At 50.5% G+C, this 17,613-nt stretch overlaps 1 protein-coding gene across 1 annotated transcript in view; it reads right to left on the bottom strand.

The window, feature by feature from the left end:
- NFATC2 (nuclear factor of activated T cells 2) overlaps positions 1-17,613 on the bottom strand; it is a 148,225-nt gene that overhangs the window by 22,515 nt on the left and 108,097 nt on the right. The window contains 1 exon segment of the mRNA XM_006097963.3: positions 15,859-16,545. Within this exon segment, the coding sequence (XP_006098025.1) occupies positions 15,859-16,545 (687 nt within the window).

The following is a 17,613-nucleotide window of genomic DNA, read 5'->3' as shown; positions in this document are numbered from 1 at the left end:
TCCTTTCCCCGCGGAGAGGGTGGGAAAAGGCAATCACATCCACATGGTGGGAGACACACCCCGAAGCAGAAATAAAAGCTTTTTCCCTAAATTCTCATTTTTTTATGCTAGCCTCTACGGCCATTTCGAGGATCTGAAACACGTCCTTTTCAAAAAAATTATTTTAAATAATATGTGCATATGGCAAAGAAGCAAAGAAAATTTAAAAAGTATAGAAACACAGACAGGAAAAGGAGCCCTTCCACTCCTCTGCACAGCTGCTCAGAACTCCCTGGTGTGGCTGTGTTCTATGAACATTTAGGTTGCTGCTGGTACAGACAAGACTGCGATCCACATCCCGCACCCCACACTCAGGGGGTGCCTGCATGGCCAGCCAGGGTTCTGAGCAGAGGGCCCCAGCCTGGAACTGGTGAGAAGATACTGAAGAAACGTCACATCCCAAATGCGGAGACAGACATTTCCTCAGCCCTGGACAGATGCAGGTGACGCCAAGGAAGGGGTAAAGCTGACCGGCGCTCTCTGTGGTGAGCTTGCTATGTGGCTGACTCTGTTAGACACACTTTCCAGGTACCATTTCATTTCAACCTGAAGCACTGCTATTCTCCCCATTTTACAGGTGGAGAAATTGAGGTCCCAGACATGAAGTAACTTGCCTAAGGCCACGCCCCCACATTCCTTAGGCAGCTGTACAGAGAAGGGAGATGGGAAGAGAGCAGTGGGACTAGGAGTCTATGGTAGCACCAGCTAAATCTGAGATTCCTGGGGGCAACCAGAGGGGGCTTCAGGAGTGAAAGCCCATTTTCTGGAGTCTCATCAGACAGAGGGGGTGAAAGGGCCCAAAATAAGTGCTCCGTTCTGTTTATGATCACATCTAGATCACCTTCTCCCACACACGCCTCTAACAGCTCAGCCTGCGGGCCTCTAGCTCTGGGACCGAGGCAGACACTCCCTCTCAGCCTGACGTTATGGCTGTGACTCGGGATGATAGTCTCTGCCTCCCGAAGGTGCTCATTAAGGGGGAGGGACCGTTGTTATGTTATAATTAGTTCCCGCACTTGTTGGCCTGGCAAACATACCCACTACACTGCAACCCTCCACCTGCTGGCAGCTTCCCTTCCCTCCCGGAATCCAATCCAAACCTCTCGCGGTGTCCTGTGAGGCCTCCGTGGTCTGGCCTGCCCTCAAAACCTCCCTGCCACTCACTCCTGGTCACACTCAGCGACACCAGACCTCGCTCTGTCCCTTCACACAGGCTTCTTCTCAGCTCTGGCCTTTTGCACATGCTGTTCCCTCTGCCTGGAATTCCCTCCTCTACCTCCTCCTTCAGGTCTCGGATCCAGGTGACCTCCCCTACCCTCACCTTGTTTATTTTATTCAGCCCATCTGGAATTCTTATCATGTATTGGTTGACTCCTGATTAACTTTTCCCCCTAAGAGCTTTGTCATGGGAGGGGCCTCACCTACAGGATTCACTGCTGTGTCCCAGCACCTGGTACGAAGCCCAGCGCACAGTAGGTGCACAGTGAACATCTGTTCTAAGAAGGAATGTGTGAACCGGCACCAGGTGATTCGGAGCAAACCAGGAAGGCAAGGTGTCCAAAAAGGAAGTCCCCCGAAGCAAGCAGCTCGCCGAGGCCACGCTAAAGGAGGTCGCACCCACACCGCCAGCCCTCCCGTGTTTGTGGGGCAGCTGACAACCTATGGATCACTTTGCACAAGCGCCTCACCCCAGGCCACCAGCAAGGAGCAGGCAACTTGAGGCTCCAAGTCCAGCTTCCTTTGACAGCGACACATGGACATCTTTTAACTCCGAAGCCTCTGTCTGGGACACTCGCCAGGGAATACACTGTGCACAGCAAGAAACTAGCTTCCGGTGGCTTCACACGTGCAGAGAGTTCGAAGAATTCTCCAGTCTACAAATCACAGGCCTTTTTCTGGAGTGGACACCTGCCCCACTCCCCAGAAATCATCTAGTTCAGTCAACACTCAATGTTATAAAGCTGTTGTTCTCACCAGAATCAGGCACCAAGGGCTTCAGAACAGTGGTTCTTAACCGGTGGCAATTCTTCCCCCCAGGAGACAGTTGGTGATATCTGGAGACAAATCTGGTTGTCACAACTGGGGTGGAGGGTGCTACTGGCATCTAGCAGGTGGAGGCCAGAGATACTGCTAAACAGCCTATAGTGCACAGCACAGCCTGCGTGACAGAATTCTCCGGCCCCAAATGTCAATTGTGCTGCGGCTGAGAAACCCTGCTTCAGGCAAAAGGTAATAAGAAAATGTTTGGGTTTCCTGAACTGAACCTGAATTTGAGGAGAATCAGCAATAACTGACCACTTAAGTCCATATATATATATATATATATATATATATATATATATATATATATATATCTGCTCCATGACGGCAGGGACCTGACCTGTTTCATATACCACTGTGTCCCCAGGACCTAAAACTTATACTTGGCACTTGGGATGCACTGGATAAATATTTGTGGGATAAAGAAACTCCTACAAATATTAAAGAATACAAAATAGCAAACCTCCTTTTGGGCTATTTTCCCATTATGATCATGCTTCCTATGCAGAGTCCCAAATCCATTCTCCCTGTCTCCCATGAGAACAGGTTTTTAGTCTGCACACTGTTGGGTAATGTACATATATAAACTACATTTCCCAGCCTCCTGTGCAGCTCAGTGTGATCACATGATAAGGTTCTGGCCAATAGGGTATCAGATGATGAGATATGTGTGATTATACCCTTATAGGGCAGCAGCATGCCCTCCTTCCTCCTGTCCAGGAGCCAATCTGGACAGTGCAGATAAAGGTGCCACCCTAAGAATGGTGGAACCATAAGACAGAAAGAGCCTCGTCTTGGCACCATGGGGCCAGTATACCAGACCTGGACTCTTATGCCTATACTGTTAAATAAGAAATAAATCACTTATCTTGTGTAAGATACTGTTACTTTGGGTTTCAGTTAGAGTAGCCCCCTACATCTTAATACATAACTCCCCCCTGCTCTGCAAACTCCAACTATTGTTAAATCACACTTAAAGATTCCTGGATGATACGAATATACATTTAGAATTATTTCTCCCTGAAGCCTCCAAATATCTAAGTGCATTGCTAAGCCAGTGGAAAGAAAGAGGAAGTCATAGAATTTAGATCCAACCAATGATAAGGACAAAGGAACTATAAACAAAAGTCCATTAAAATCTTAAAACATCAATTATGCTTAAGTCTATGAGTTCATAATGGCACCAACAAAATAAAAACCCTAATTGATCACCATTGGGGGATGTTAATGAACCAGCCCATTATTTTAAAAACTGGTAAATAAAGAGAAAGAATCAAGTATTCATTCTGCTTTTTCTATATGAATTCTGCCATTGTTGGTGAAGGGAAGTCTCTCTTTATAGAAGTTTTCCAGCTAGCAAAAGAGGAAGGGAAGATAGAATTAGAATAGAATATCACCATTTTGCAATTAATGCACCATTGAATTAATGGAAGTAGGCACTGACTATGAACAGACATCACCCAGAGAGGTAGCCTGACGCCATGTGCTACCTGACAGGGGACGCCACCACCTGTGAAGCAGTCTGGCCCAAACGACTGAATCTGAGATAGTTAAGCCTCTAGACCAGCAATCTTCAACCTTTCTCATCTCACGGCACACATAAACTAATTACTAAAACTCTGTGGCACACACACATAAACAAAAAAAACCATTACATTTTTTTGCTGATCTGACAAAACTAGGTATAATTTTGATTCATTCACACCAGATGACTATTATTGTGTTGGCTGTTGTCATCTTTTTATTTGACAATCTAAGGGAAAAGAGGTCAGTGCCCCTGACTAAATACACAGGTATTGCACGTTTTAAAAATTCTTGTGGCACACGGGGTGAAAATCACTGCTCTGGAATCAACTGCCAATTTACAGGACACACACAGAGGACCATGGCCAACCTCATCATGGGACTAAGTGGTAAAAGCCAGCGTGAGGAATTTTACAGGATAAACAACCTGGTTTCTTCAACACATAAACTGCAAAATGATCTTAATAATGATGAAACAAAAGAAAGGTTATGCTGTTTAATCCAGAGGGCGCACCTCCAGGTTAAAACAAACTCAGAAACCAAGGCATCTATGTGTAATGTGTGGGCCTGGTCTGAATCCTGATTCAAACTCTAAGATAGTAAGAATAAAACAAAGAAGAAAAAGTCTTGAATATATGTATGAGACAATCATACGTGGAAGTTCAAACTGGATATCTCATGGGATACCCAGTTCCACGGGTAGTTTAAATACTGAATATTTCTTGATATTAAGGAATTTTAATTAAGTTTCATGCATGCTCATAGTATTATAGTATTTTCAGAATCCCTTTTTTTAGAGATACAAACATCTTACACATTAAATGGCAGTTTTGATAGCTAAGATTTTGGATGTCTAGGATTTGCTTCAAAATATGACTGAAATGGAGGTGACAGATGATGTGGGTATAGAAAAAACGAGATTGGCCATGAGTTGGCAACAGTTGAAGCTGGGTGGTGGGCACATGGGTACATTGTGTTTCTCTCTATTTATATATATTCAAAATATTTCATAGTGAAAGGTTTTTATAAATCTTACTCCTGTCCCTAAGGAGTGGGGAGGAAGGAAGGTAGAAGGAGATAGTACTTCCAAAGCTCCCACTGCGTGCCTGGTGCTGGCTTTGACGGCTCGGATCTGAGTGACACTTCCAGGAGAGGTCACAAATGCTGATGCCTAACAGGTCCAGATAGAAACCCTGACTGTGTGAGGTCAGCCAAGTACAAGGGGAACGACAGTGTGAGCATGATGGTAAGTAACAACGGACATACCATCCATCTCGGAGGCCAGAGGGAGTGTGGGGACAAGGCCAAGTACGTGCTCTGCCTGAAGGAAGTGGTTTCTACGCAGGACCGGCCCTGACTTTGACTCCTGGTGGCCTCTAGGCAGAATGTGGGCCCCAAGACAGCCAGATCCCTGCCTTTTCCAAGGAAAGCCGGAAATCTGTATTTTTATGTGCGATCTCTTGGTTTTTAAACATTGGCACCTAATCCAAATATTTTTGAAAATAATGTGTGGGCCAAACTAAATATCTGCAGGCTAAACGCAGCCGATGGAACACCCACTGGCCACCCCTGCTCCAAGCACTGAAGCCGACCACAACTCAATCCATCTGTAAGAAGCGGAGAGGGTGCATTAATCAACTTGAGGTCAATTCTTTTTTAGGCATCCAATAAAGCTGAGGATTCAAAAGGCACCACCAACTTCCAGCAATCTATAAGAACCGGCTGCTGAACGTTTCAAACGAGTCCTCCACGTCGTCGGCTTATGCAACAGAACCTCCACTCTGTCTAGAGTTTTGGAAACCAGTCCCGGGACGGTGGAACTAACGGGCTTCAGATGAAACCCAGTTGTTGGTGTGCAGGATGCCTGGGACTGAAGTCCACACCTCCTGCAACAGACAACGCCATCATAAAGCCCGTTGTAAAATGACCGGGGAGCCTCCACTTCGGTGCCTGGCCACAGATCCGATTTCATGGCAGTTTGAAGGGATGAGGCAGATGTCCCCCTGAAACCTGAAGGACTCCTTCAAATTCCAGTCTCACTTTGCCTCTGGCTTCACCCAGAGAAAGACTTGACATCCTGGATGGGCAAAACAGCCCCAGCCGGCCTTCAGAGACGCAGCCTCCGCTTAGCCAGATGCCAGGTCAGTCACACATTAAAGAGGTGTCAAGAATGCAGGGAGAAGAGCCAGAGAAATGGTTTCATCATTCCCCAAGAACAAAGCCCCTCTTTTTTTTCTGAAAAGGTAGAAAGTAAAAGAAAAATCCATTCTAAAAATCAAGTTAAATAGGTCCAGGGCAAGAAAAGTCCCAAACAATACTCAAAGGTGACAAAATGCATCCAATTCACAACTCTATGGAATAGAATTAAACCAGGACTATTTCATAAAAGATGGATTTTTTTCTGGAAAAATAAAGCTTCACTGTTTATCCAAAATGGGTTTCTGGATGGGGGAGAAGGTAGGGAGCACAGAGAACAATCTGTGGTGAAGTAAGGAAGGTCTGACTCCCTGTCCGCCATCTACTTCATCGCTTCAAATAACTAAATTGCTTTTCCCATTCTACTTTCCTAAAGAGGAGACCATTACAGCTAGAGTCGCTATTGGGAAGTTATACATTTTTTACGTAACTTTGGGTCAATTCTTTTGTAGGAAGTCTTGTGGGTCATGGCCGGGACGAGTGAGGACCCGTCACAATTACAGTCCTGCACCCACCTGCGCGTCACCCTGAACGAGCAATATCTCCGGCTCGTCCAGGTGGCTCACTAAGGAAGGGAGTGGCAGCACGTCTGCGCTCTGTGCTTGTAAGAATGAAAGTACAGAAGGGCCTTTAAGGAAGGTCTGGATGCTGACCAACCCTGGATCTTCCCCCTATTCCTTCACAAGATACTCACTTGTTACCACAAGAGAACAACCTCATCTGGGGGTGGGGGGGGGGCATTGAATGCAGCCCACATGACTCAGAAGAGTTAAAAGCACAGGTTTCAGTGCCTGACGGTGGGGCCATCGGATGGCACCATGTGATGTCTTTCTGGATCCTCTTTATGGGCCCTGCCTGCTCTTTGTGGCTCAGATGCTGCTCTGGAATGAGGGCTGAGTGGACAGCAAGTCTGAGAATGGACTTTCTTGTGGTTTGGTAGCTTCTGACCTCAAAATGCAAGAGCACATTCCTTCGGAAACATCTGCTTTGCAGAGTTTTAAAAGATGGCTGAGCATTTATGGGTCTGGAGTCAGCTGGAAGGGGCGCCTTTCGGTTACATAAGCCAGCAGCGCCGAGCACAGGCGCGTGGGAGGGAAGGGCAGCCGCGCGGCACGGCTAGAAAGCGAGGCTCTTCCAAGAGTTTGGGCAAAAGAAAGACGCCCCTGGAGAAGGATCGGTGTCCTGACGGTCACTCCTGGGAGAGGGACAGGGACCGGCTATGAGGCCAGTTAAGTCATCTTCAAGCAGCAGCTCTTGCAAATTCCATGGCCTCCTCTCTAGGCAAGCAGTTTTCTGGACTTTGAATTTTCTGGCGAGACTCTAAATACCCTTTGCTGAATTAACAAAACACAGCCCCGCAGGGTAATAAGGACAGAAGCTGAGAGCCAGCCTCAGGGCTCTTCAAAGCCCAGCTCTGCCAGGCATCTGCTCACAAGTGCCTACAGCAGCTCTACGTCGTGCATTCACAAGAGGGGGTACAGGCATTTAAATATATAAAATAAATATCAAAAATATAAGTCTTTGTTTTACTATGGTTGCAAATATCAAAAAATTTCTATATGTGACACGGCACCAGAGGTAAGTTAGGGTTTTTCAAAATGCTGACACGCCGAACTCAAAAGGTTCGCCATTACTGGCCTAGACTCTGCTGGTGCCCACGGAAGGCAGCCCTGTGCCTGGAACGTGGCATTGGCGGTTTCCGGCGCACCGCACATCCCCACGCTACAATGCCCATACCTGGCTCTCCAGCTGCCCACGGCCTCTGGGCCACTGAGCCAGGCAACCATTTCTTGGTTCTCATCACAGTAGAGAATCCCTGAGTTTCACCCTATATGGCTAGGCACCACTGTCGCCAGGCCCCAGGGAGGCTGCCAGGAGGCTGAGCCACATAGAGCCCGTGTGGCTGCGGGCACGTGTGGCCCTCAGCAGCAGCCAGGCTGTACTGGGCTCTGCACGCCTCGCCAAACAGGAGCTGCTTTGTCACCGGCTTGCCGTGGGCACTGAGCGGCCCCAGTGAAAGATTCCTGACCCGCCGAACAAAGCCTGCTGGTCCCAGAATGCTCTCCCCTCCTAGTTCCCTTCCCGCTTCCCGCACATCGGAGGGTGCGTCCTTCTGTCCTTTCTTCCCTGGCCTGTTTCTCACGCACGAGCACATCCAGCTTCTGGGCAAAGAGCCTTTTCAAAGGGCACCCCTGGTCCCTCTGCCAAGAGCACAACCAGCAACACTTGGGCCACTGGTCCAAGGGGACACACTCGCTGCACGTCCCAGCGGTCCCTGGGCCACGGCGTCATCTCCCTCATGCTGGTTCACATCCCACGGGGCTGCAAGGAAGCGTGGCAGGGAGCGGGGCCTGTGTCTGGGGCGTTGCCCTATACTCGTGCCCACATGGGAGACACAGAGCATGAAGGGGCGTGGTCCCCACCTCCAAAGGCCAGAAAAGCCAATTTTTTAATTCTCCTATAAAAATATATTTTGCCCTAACCGGTTTGGCTCAGTGGATACAGCGTTGGCCTGCAGACTCAAGGGTCTCAGGTTCGATTCTGGTCAAGGGCATGTACCTTGGTTGCGGGCACATAACCAGTAGGGAGTGTGCAGGAGGCAGCTGATCAATGTTTCTCTCTCGTCGATGTTTCTAACTCTCTATCCCTCTCCCTTCCTCTCTGTAAAAAATCAATAAAATATATAAATATATATATTTAAAAATTTTGAACCACATCCTTCAAGAAGTCAATGAAATTCATAAACAAATACATATAGTAGCCAGCATGTATCAAGGATTACTTTGTGCCAAGCACTGTTCTAAGCATATGACATAGTCACTCATTTCACGCTCTTCGCAGCCCCTGAGGGAGGAGCTAAATCACCTCCACTGTACGGATGGGGAAGTGGAGGCACGGCAAGGCGAGTAACCTGCCCAGTGTCACAGGTGGGGGGGGGGGGGGGGGGGTGACACTTCCTGCCAGTCTGTTATGTCTTAGGGACACGTGATGAGAAAATACTGAGAATGGAGGCAAGGGGAAGATCAAAACAAGACCAAAGAGAAAAAGAGAGCTCGCATCGGGCCAGGCCACTGCACTGCACGTGTTTTATGCCGAGGTCGGGACCTCTGCTCTGAGTCCCTGCCGGCCCGAGGCAGCCAGCCGCCTCCATGGGAATTCCCGGTGGTGTGGTCAGCCCTTCCCACTGCGCCCAGGGGCCTCTTCCAGGGACGGAGAGCTCTCCACTGCCGCCCACCTTCCCTGGGCACTCAGTGGTGTCATCTACCCTCTGGTTCTTCCACTGGCGGGAAGAACACGGCATCGGGGAAGGGAAACGGATTGTTCTGACCCCAAGGTGAACAGACGCCTCTTGACTGCCTGAAGCCAGCCCTGGGAGCCTCGGGGCAGCCCTTCTCTGGGGCGCTTTCCTACTTACTTTTCACCGAGTGTCCTTGTCCAATAAGAACGCTCAGTCTTGCCTGGCCAGAGTGCTCAGTTGGTTGAGCATCATCCTGTGCACTGAAGGGTTGCCAGTTCAATCCCCGGTCAGGGCACATATGGAAGGCAGCGATGTTCCTCCCTCCCTCCCTCCCTCCCTCTTCCTCTCTCTAAGCATATCCTTGGGTGAGGATTAAAATAATAATAATAATTTTAAAAGCCCAAAGTCTTTAAATGGCCAAAATAAAGGTAAAGTCCAGAGAAGGTGCCACGAGAAACGTGAAGAGAAGTAGGACTCTTACGGTCATCATGGTATTACTTGTGGAACATCTTTGAGGAGCCTTATGTCCTTGGCTGGCAACTCCAAGTTCAGACCTGAATGCATCTTTGGCAGTTTGAGTATCTGAGCAGGAGGTACAGTTTTCATGGGTGAGAAGACAGGGGCCCAGAGATGTTAGGTAGGTAGCCCAAGCAAGGGTTAGAGCAACTCACACACAAACAGCTTGCTGCTTCCTGGGTCTGCTGCCCGGATCCCCCGTAACGAGGCACATTCCTCAGACGTGAGGGCAGGTCCCAAGGTCAGAAGATATAAAATGAACTACACTTAAAACCACGTGGCATGACTCCCATGCACTGCCGTGGGTACACACGCTGGCACAATGACTCCTGGCCTTCCGTGTGGGCACCAAAGGAAAGTTCAAGGTACTCACAGAAGTTTTATTCATAAAACTGGAAACAACCCAAATTGTCCATTAACAGGAATGAATGTGGAGATTGTAGGATGTTCCCTCAATGGAATAATTCACGACAATGAAATGGATGAACATCAATGATGCCTGACAATATCGCCGGGTCACACAGCTCGCGGTGGATGGAGGAGCTTCTTACATGACCTCTGTTTGTGCATGAAGGCAAAGAGAATCTCAGGGGTGAGCAGGCAGGATGTGGCCTCGTCCGTGAGGGGGGCAAAGGGGATCTAAGGGCAGGGGGGACTTCTTGGTGCTAACAAAATTCTACGTCATGCGTGGTCCAGGGGGTAATTATGTGGTCGCCCACCTGGTGAAATTCAGAGTATTCTATTGATTTCTGAATATGCATATATTTTAATATTTAAATATAGAGAAAATATTCAAATTTGTTCAATGTAGTTCAGTGAGTAATTTTTAAGAAGTTCATATAAGGAATTGAGAAGATTTAAAAAAAAACATACAGACAGGTATTTGCTCTTCCTACACATATAAAACACACACACACACACACACACACACACACACACTCCCTCTGCCATCCAAGTCACTGGCAGAGGCTCAGGCTGTCACTGAGACCACATCCTTCTCCCCAAGACATTTCCAGGAAGGAACTGAGGGTGGCCTTTGAGTCCCAGGCCTCACCCCTATCCCCTGGTCCATGTCTGTCTCGAGGCTTCTGGTGTGAGCTCGCTATTCCAGAGCCTGTGATGAGATGACCCGATAGCCTGAAAACCCTGCTTCTTTAGAGGGTGTGGCACCAGCAGCACCAGCAGGAGTCCCACTCGGTCCCTGTCCCTCAGGGCCCTGCACAGCACAAACCCTCCTACCTGCTCCATCGAGGCACCTGGGAGGTCAAAGGCACAGCTGCCCTTTGTTCTGGGCGACAGGGTGGCAAGAACTACCTGTGGGTGGACCCACGGTGGCAACTGCAGTGACATCTGAAATGGCCACGCTAGTGAAAGGGTGCACCACCCCTTGTAGAATGCACCGCCCTCCAGCACAATCCTGGGCAGGACTCAAGCTGCCCACCTGGCTTAGTCTAGAATGAAATAAATCCCTTCTTTCCCAAGTCTTGCCTCCCTAGAGACCATTTTCCAAATGCAGCCAGAGCGATCTTTACAAAGGGTAAATCAAATCACACGGGGCTGCAGCCCAAAACCCGCCAACGCTAGCACACTCCTCTGACCTCCTAGCCTCCCCCGCGGCTGTTCCCTCTCCCTAAAACACCCTTCCCTCCGATCTTCCCCAAGCACACCTCCTCAGAGTGGCCTTGCTGTGCACTTGGTCTGAGGGGCCAGCACCACCTTATCCAGCCACACTCTAGCTGCTAGCCTTGCGTAATGTCCCTCACGACTTCTATCGCCATCTGAAATATGCTTAGTTACCACCTTACATGCTCTACCAAAAACAAAAAAAAAATACCCCGTGAGAGCAAGAATTTCCCCTGACTTGTTCACCATTGTATCCCTGAGTTCCAGAACAGTGCAGGGCACAGAGAAGGCAGCCAGTAGATAAATATATGTGGGGGAGATGCAGGGGGTAGGAGGTGGGGCTAAGGACAGGGAGGGGATGGAGGGAGGGAGGAAGGGGCTGAGGAAAGAATCTATCCACAGGATCCTGTGACGGCTAGGAGCTGTTGGTGTTTCCCAGGTGCAACCAGCAGCTACATTTAGAAGAAGGCACTCCTTCCAGAAGGGATGAGAGAGCAGGGAAGAGAGCAAGTGTGTGCACGGAACACACATTCCAGAACCAAGCAAAGGTGCCTGAGTTGGAGTGGACAGAGGAGCAGAGGAGAGAGGGAGAGAGCACCCACGCTGCCCTGGAATATCACTTATTTCACTAGTTCAAAAAGAAGACTTCTTGAAAACGTCTCCAGCCCTGGGAGTGGAGAAAGTAGAAGTGGCATTTTGGAGTTCCAAGAAAAAGCAGAGCCCAGACAGACAGCGTCTGTGCGCAGGAATGCAGTCGGGGAGAGGAGAGAGAGATGAAAAGCAGACGGACACAGGGCAGCCAGGTGGACACCCGGCCCAGACTCTGGACCGTGAGCAAAGGGCCAGGAAAAGATAACCAAACTCCGGGCTTCCCGGGCTCGCAGCCAGGGGCGTGGTCAACGTCTACGTTACCAGTTTTCATTTGGGCCCCGTCCGCTGGTGACCCCTTCCTTTACCATCTGTGGAACCGTCCCTGGACCCTCGAAACATGAATCCCAGCTCTCACCAAGTTTCCAAGGAGAGTCTGCTCTGCCAAAACCCTGAGGCTATGGCCCCTGAGAATGACCGACAAGCTGGAAGCGCGCTGTGCGGGAGCTGGTGCGGCCAGGTACGTATTTGGGGGACGATCCCTTTGGAGCAACCAATGACAAGGACAGAAAGGGACCTGGAAAACCTAGTTTCAGTTCACCTGTGAGCAATAAACGCAAAACAACAAACTGAGCAGTCTGAGCCCCCTCCCACACAGCCAGCAGTGGGATCTGAGAATGTTCCGGCGGCTGCCAGGCCTGTGAGAGGGATCTGATAGTCCAGCAATTAGGAGGCAAGACTGCACCTACCTCTGCCTGGTGGCTACAGGGCGGTGCAGTTAGGGCTTACCACTGGGTACAACCAGCCACATGGGAACCCTCCCTCCCCCAATGGAGGATCCTGCGTGGACAGAGCCTTGGGGAAAATGCTGGTCAAACACTGAACATCTAACCAGCAGCCACACTGCTGCCCTTTGGGGGCCCAGGAACGTGAAGCCCAAGAACTGAGAAGCCTGCATATGGCATATGGGATGGGCAATTCTGGGCGTTAAACTCTGACGTTCCTTCAGGTCCTTTCTCCCGAATGTGGGGGGAGGGACTGCCCCACGCCTGTGTGGGGCACCACGCCAGGGCTCCATCCACACAGGGTCCGGCATGCTGGGAGCAGGACTCCTGGAGTCCTATGCTTTCTTCTCTGTGGTCGACCATCTGGAAAGTGCCACGTCCCCTTATTTTAGAGATTTATAACGTCCACTAGTGTAGTAAAGGCTCTGACAAGTCCCACAGTATGTGAGGTTTTTAAAAAAAAAACTTGGTTTAAATGAGCTTTTTCAGCTTTTAAAGTACAGCATAGGGAATACAGTTAGTAATCTATAATAATAAAAGCATAATATGCAAATTGACCAAATGGCCAAACAGTAGAACAACCATCCTGACGACCATGCTATGACACAGATGACCATGCTATGACATGCACTGGAGCCAGGCCAGCCAAGGCGGGTGCAATGTGATTGGTTGGGGGGGCCACCATCGCCCCACGATTGCCCTGCAGAGGGAGGCCCAGGCTACTGGCCGGCGGGTGGATCAATTGGGAAGGGGAGGAACTCCACAATTGCCACAAAGAGGGAGGCCCAGGCCACCCTCTGCAGGGTGATCAATTGGGGGGAGGGGGGGCTCTGGGGAACCAGGGTGTGTGGCAGCAGATGTGGGCAGCATCAGGCAAGGCAGGGGGCGGGGCCAGGGCTGCAAAGGCCTACCCTTGCGCGAATTTTTGTGCGTCGGGCCTCTAGTATTGTAATAACTATGTATGGTGCCTGGTGGGTACTTGAAATATTGGGGAGATCACTTTGTAAAGCGCATGACTGTCTGACCACTATGCTGTACACCTGAACCTCACACAAAACAATATCCAATGTCAATTGTCACTAAATTATAAAATTTAAATTAAAAATAAAAAAGCCATGGAACCCTCGCGTCAGAGGATGCCTCCTCCAACCCCACAGAGCCAGGCTGTGCAGAACGTGCTTAGGCAAAGGCTCCGTCAGGGGAAGCGATTTCACCACACTCAGCTCTCCGAGACGTACCTGGGCCGACCGTGCTGCTGACCGGCTGGAGCCCCCTCTCACCATGACTTTGAACCTGCCTGTGTCCATAAAGACACCTAAGAGGCCTGAGGAGGCGTCCCTTCTCAGCCGCTTTCTCTACAGCATAGGCTTCTGGGAAAATGGGAAGCTCCACTGTGACGGATGCGCAAAGGTGACTGCTGACCACCTCAGGCCCCATGGATCTCGGTGGGTCACGGAGAGCCAGGGACAGACGGACTCACTCCTGCTCCTGCCCGAGCCACTCACTATTTGTCTGTAATGTGGGGTGACAGACAGGGTGGGAGGGGCCGGCACATGTCTCGCTCCGGACACTGAGCCAACGCCGGACACGGAGTCAGCTGGGGAAAGTTACCCGCCCTGTTCAGGCACTCATTTATTTATAAAGCACCTCAGCCCTGATAAACACAGGGAGAGAGTCTGGTTACAGCCGCATTTCACTTATCCGCTCGCCATGGGCATTTGCATCATTTGCACTTTCTACATGAGGATCGCCTTTGAAATTAGATCAACCAGAAGTTTATCTTAGCCATCTTGGGTGTACACTGTTCGAGAATGCATCGCACGTGGATCTGCCCTTCAAAACTGAGCCCAGTGACCCTAACTCAACCTGTGCTTGATTATTCCGGATTAGACGGATCAATGATTAATGCAGCAAAACCTGGAGGTCAACACGTGGCGCAGTCTGACCCTACACATTCTAAGTGGCCCTAGAGTTCTTTGCTTGAAGCATCTGGGGGGAGTTTTTGATGGATAGTTTTACTAGAGAGAAGACATGGAAACCACCCCAGATAACCCAGATCACCAAAACTTTGCATAAAGTAAAAGTCAGTCTCATCAGCACCCAAAAATCCCTGCACTCACGTGTCTGATATTTTGTGCCTGGTCTCTATGAGAACTCCTGCGGCCACTTAGAGCTTTCTGCCTTCTTTCCTACTCCTCGGCTGGGTTTCTGAGAATCAATTTTCCTAAATAATTGAGGTCTCGGGGTGTATCAGATGCTACTATCTCTAAAGTGTGAGGCTGGAGCTGTGGGTGGCAGCCAGTGATACAGTGGGGCCTTGACTTACGAGTGTCCGGACTAACGAGTTTTCTGAGATACCAGCTGTCTCTCGGCCAATTTTTTGCATTGAGTTGACAGAGTAATTTGAGTTAACGAGCTCCTTAACGAGCTTGGTCTTGGAACGAATTAAACTCGTAAGTCAAGGCCCCACTGTACTGATTTTCCTTCTCCCATTAAGAAACCCAAACCACCCGTTTTCCCGTTTCTGGGGTCCCCAGGGGAAGGCTGCTCTGCCTGCCCCGCCCTCTCCATCCTTCAGGGGCCCCTGGCTGGTCCCAGGTGAGTGTCACAGCCCGTGTCACGTACACAGCCACTCCAACTCGATCCTCTCCAGCTGGGCCCCCGCCAATGTGCTCGGGCACCTACAGGCTCACACAAAGCCGCCTCTGCACTTGTCCTCGGCCCGACCACAACGGAAGCGCACTGCTCCCCTCCCATCAATGCGCTTCTCTGTTCCACCAGCACGGGGCACAGATGCCCGCGGCCTGCCCGCAAGCCCCCATTCATGCTCCCTCCTCACAGAGCCACTTGGCAGTGAACTTCTCCTTTCTTTTCTCTGCCCCCCAAATACACAAAAGAGGGTTATAAAGCGGGGTTTTTTCCTCTACAGGAATAAGAGGTTAGCTTTCCTTCCTTTCTGTTTTCCTACCCTTGGTCTAAATTTGGCAAATGGAAAGTGAGTGGAAGCAGTTAAACTGACCCAGTTCATGGCCCCGGGATGCTCCTGCAGCCAGAACATTTGCTCTTTCTCGTACGATGGCAGTAGGGGGGGCATCTAAAACCCCTAACATCCCCCCGCCCCCGCTAATTCCTGCTGGGAAATGATTCATGCAGAGGCTTAGGTGAGGCATAAGGGCCTCTTATCCAATCCCTTAAGTTTCAGAAGGGACACCAGGCCCAAGGGGTAAAGGAAGATGCTCAGGCCATAGGTGAACTGGGGGACGCTCGGGGCACCATCCTCAGGGGCAATAAGGAAAACGAGCATCTTACCGTCATCCAAGTAGGTCTGATCCAAGTTCTGTTCCTGTTTAATTGTCACTCCTGCAGGTAATACTTCCTTTTGGTCACTGACCGGGGGTCCGTTTTTGGCGGCTCTTTGGCTTGTGGCATTCTGCTGCTGAATGACCGTGGGGTAGGACCCCGGGCTCAGCCTCTGACCTTGACTGACGGGGGGTGGGCCGGGTCTGGCCGTGCCGGGTGCGAAATTCTCGCAGTACATGATGTGCTGGAACTCCTGGTTGCTCCCGCAGCGCAGCTGCTGGTTGGTAGGTGAGTAGTGGATCACCGGAGAGGCCTGCTGGTTGGCGGGAGAGGAGTGCAGCAGGGCTGGGCTTTGGCCCTGGGAGCCGGCATGCACCAGCACGGAGCGGTGGGCATCGAGGGACAGGGGTGTGGCCATGAGGGCTGGCTGCTGGTAGCCCAGCAGGCTGGGGCTCAGGCTCTTGCTCCGTTGGTACAGGACAGCCGCTGGGTTCTGCTGCTGGTAGCGGGCATCTGGGGATGAGAGCCCTGAGCGGAATTGCTGGCAGGGAGCCATGGTGGCCACGAGGCAGGAGGGGGACTCGGCCACCCTGGGGTGCTGTGGGTAGTAAGGCTGGCTCCCCAGGCCCCCGTGGGCGGGACTGCAGATCAAGGTGGGGTCATATTCATCCGTGGGCTCTGTCTTGATGGCTGGGACTGTGAGAAAAGCACACGGGGTGCACCATTCTTAGTAAGCCGCAGATGTGCACAGAGGATCAGTGGACAGAGGTCGGGCACATGGCCTTGGGAGTCTGAATGGGTGTGTGAAATAGTTGGGCTCTGACATTTGTTAGCCTCAGGCAAGAGGCTCCCTGTGCAACGGTCTTAGGTCAGAAACCTAACCCAGGGCGATGATTTTGAACCACAGGTCTTTCCAGGGGTGGAAAGGTGGTCTGTGAATAGCAGGGGGCTCATCCTGGGATGTCTGCAGCCTTTTTCCCCAGGAGCAGAGCTCAAAGGAGAATGTTTGGTTTAAAAGAATGCTGCCCCTCCGCCCTCTGCCTACCAGTCCCCGCCCCTTCCCTTCTCGCTGTCCTTCATAATACTCATCACTCACCAGAATACTGACATATTCTGTAGACGTGCTTACTTATCTGAACACCCCCACTGGACGGTCAGCTCCTCAAAAGGAGATTTTTTTGGGGGGCGGGTGGAGAGGAGAGTTGTCTGTTTTGTTCAATGCTGGGTCCCTAGCACCTAAGACACTACCTGGAACTTAACTGACACTCAGATATTTTCTGGACAAGAAATGACCAAACGGTGACTGTCGGCCTCCTTAGCTCTACAGTGTTTTGGGGGAATGAGACCTGCTGGCTTGGGCCTCAGTTTCCCCATCTGTTACTTGGCAGCCACAGGCACTTACCTGGTGGGGTTATTGAGAGGATTAAATGAGCTGTGTGTGCAAGGTACTCAGCACAGGGACTGGCATGCAGTAAGTGCTCCATGCCTGCTGTTGTTGCTATCATCATTATTATTGCTGCTGCTGATAGTGGTGCTGTGGTTACTATCCACACCTCTCTCCCCACCTAGCAGCGTCACCAGAATGTGTCCTTCTCCGACATCCAGCCCCAGAGCTGAGGAATCAGCTTTCTTGGCACTGGAGTAAATGAACTGGTGACAGGACAGTAATCAAAGTGGGGCCCCCTCCCCCGTGTTGGGGGTTGGAGGAGGCAAGGAGGTTCAGCCCTTAAAGCAAACACGCAGCTCTGACACCAACCACAGGAA

The sequence above is a fragment of the Myotis lucifugus genome, unplaced genomic scaffold, assembly GCF_000147115.1.
Source record: "Myotis lucifugus unplaced genomic scaffold, Myoluc2.0 scaffold_215, whole genome shotgun sequence".
Taxonomy (NCBI): Eukaryota; Metazoa; Chordata; class Mammalia; order Chiroptera; family Vespertilionidae; genus Myotis; species Myotis lucifugus.
This window is presented reverse-complemented; position numbering and strand designations above follow the sequence as displayed.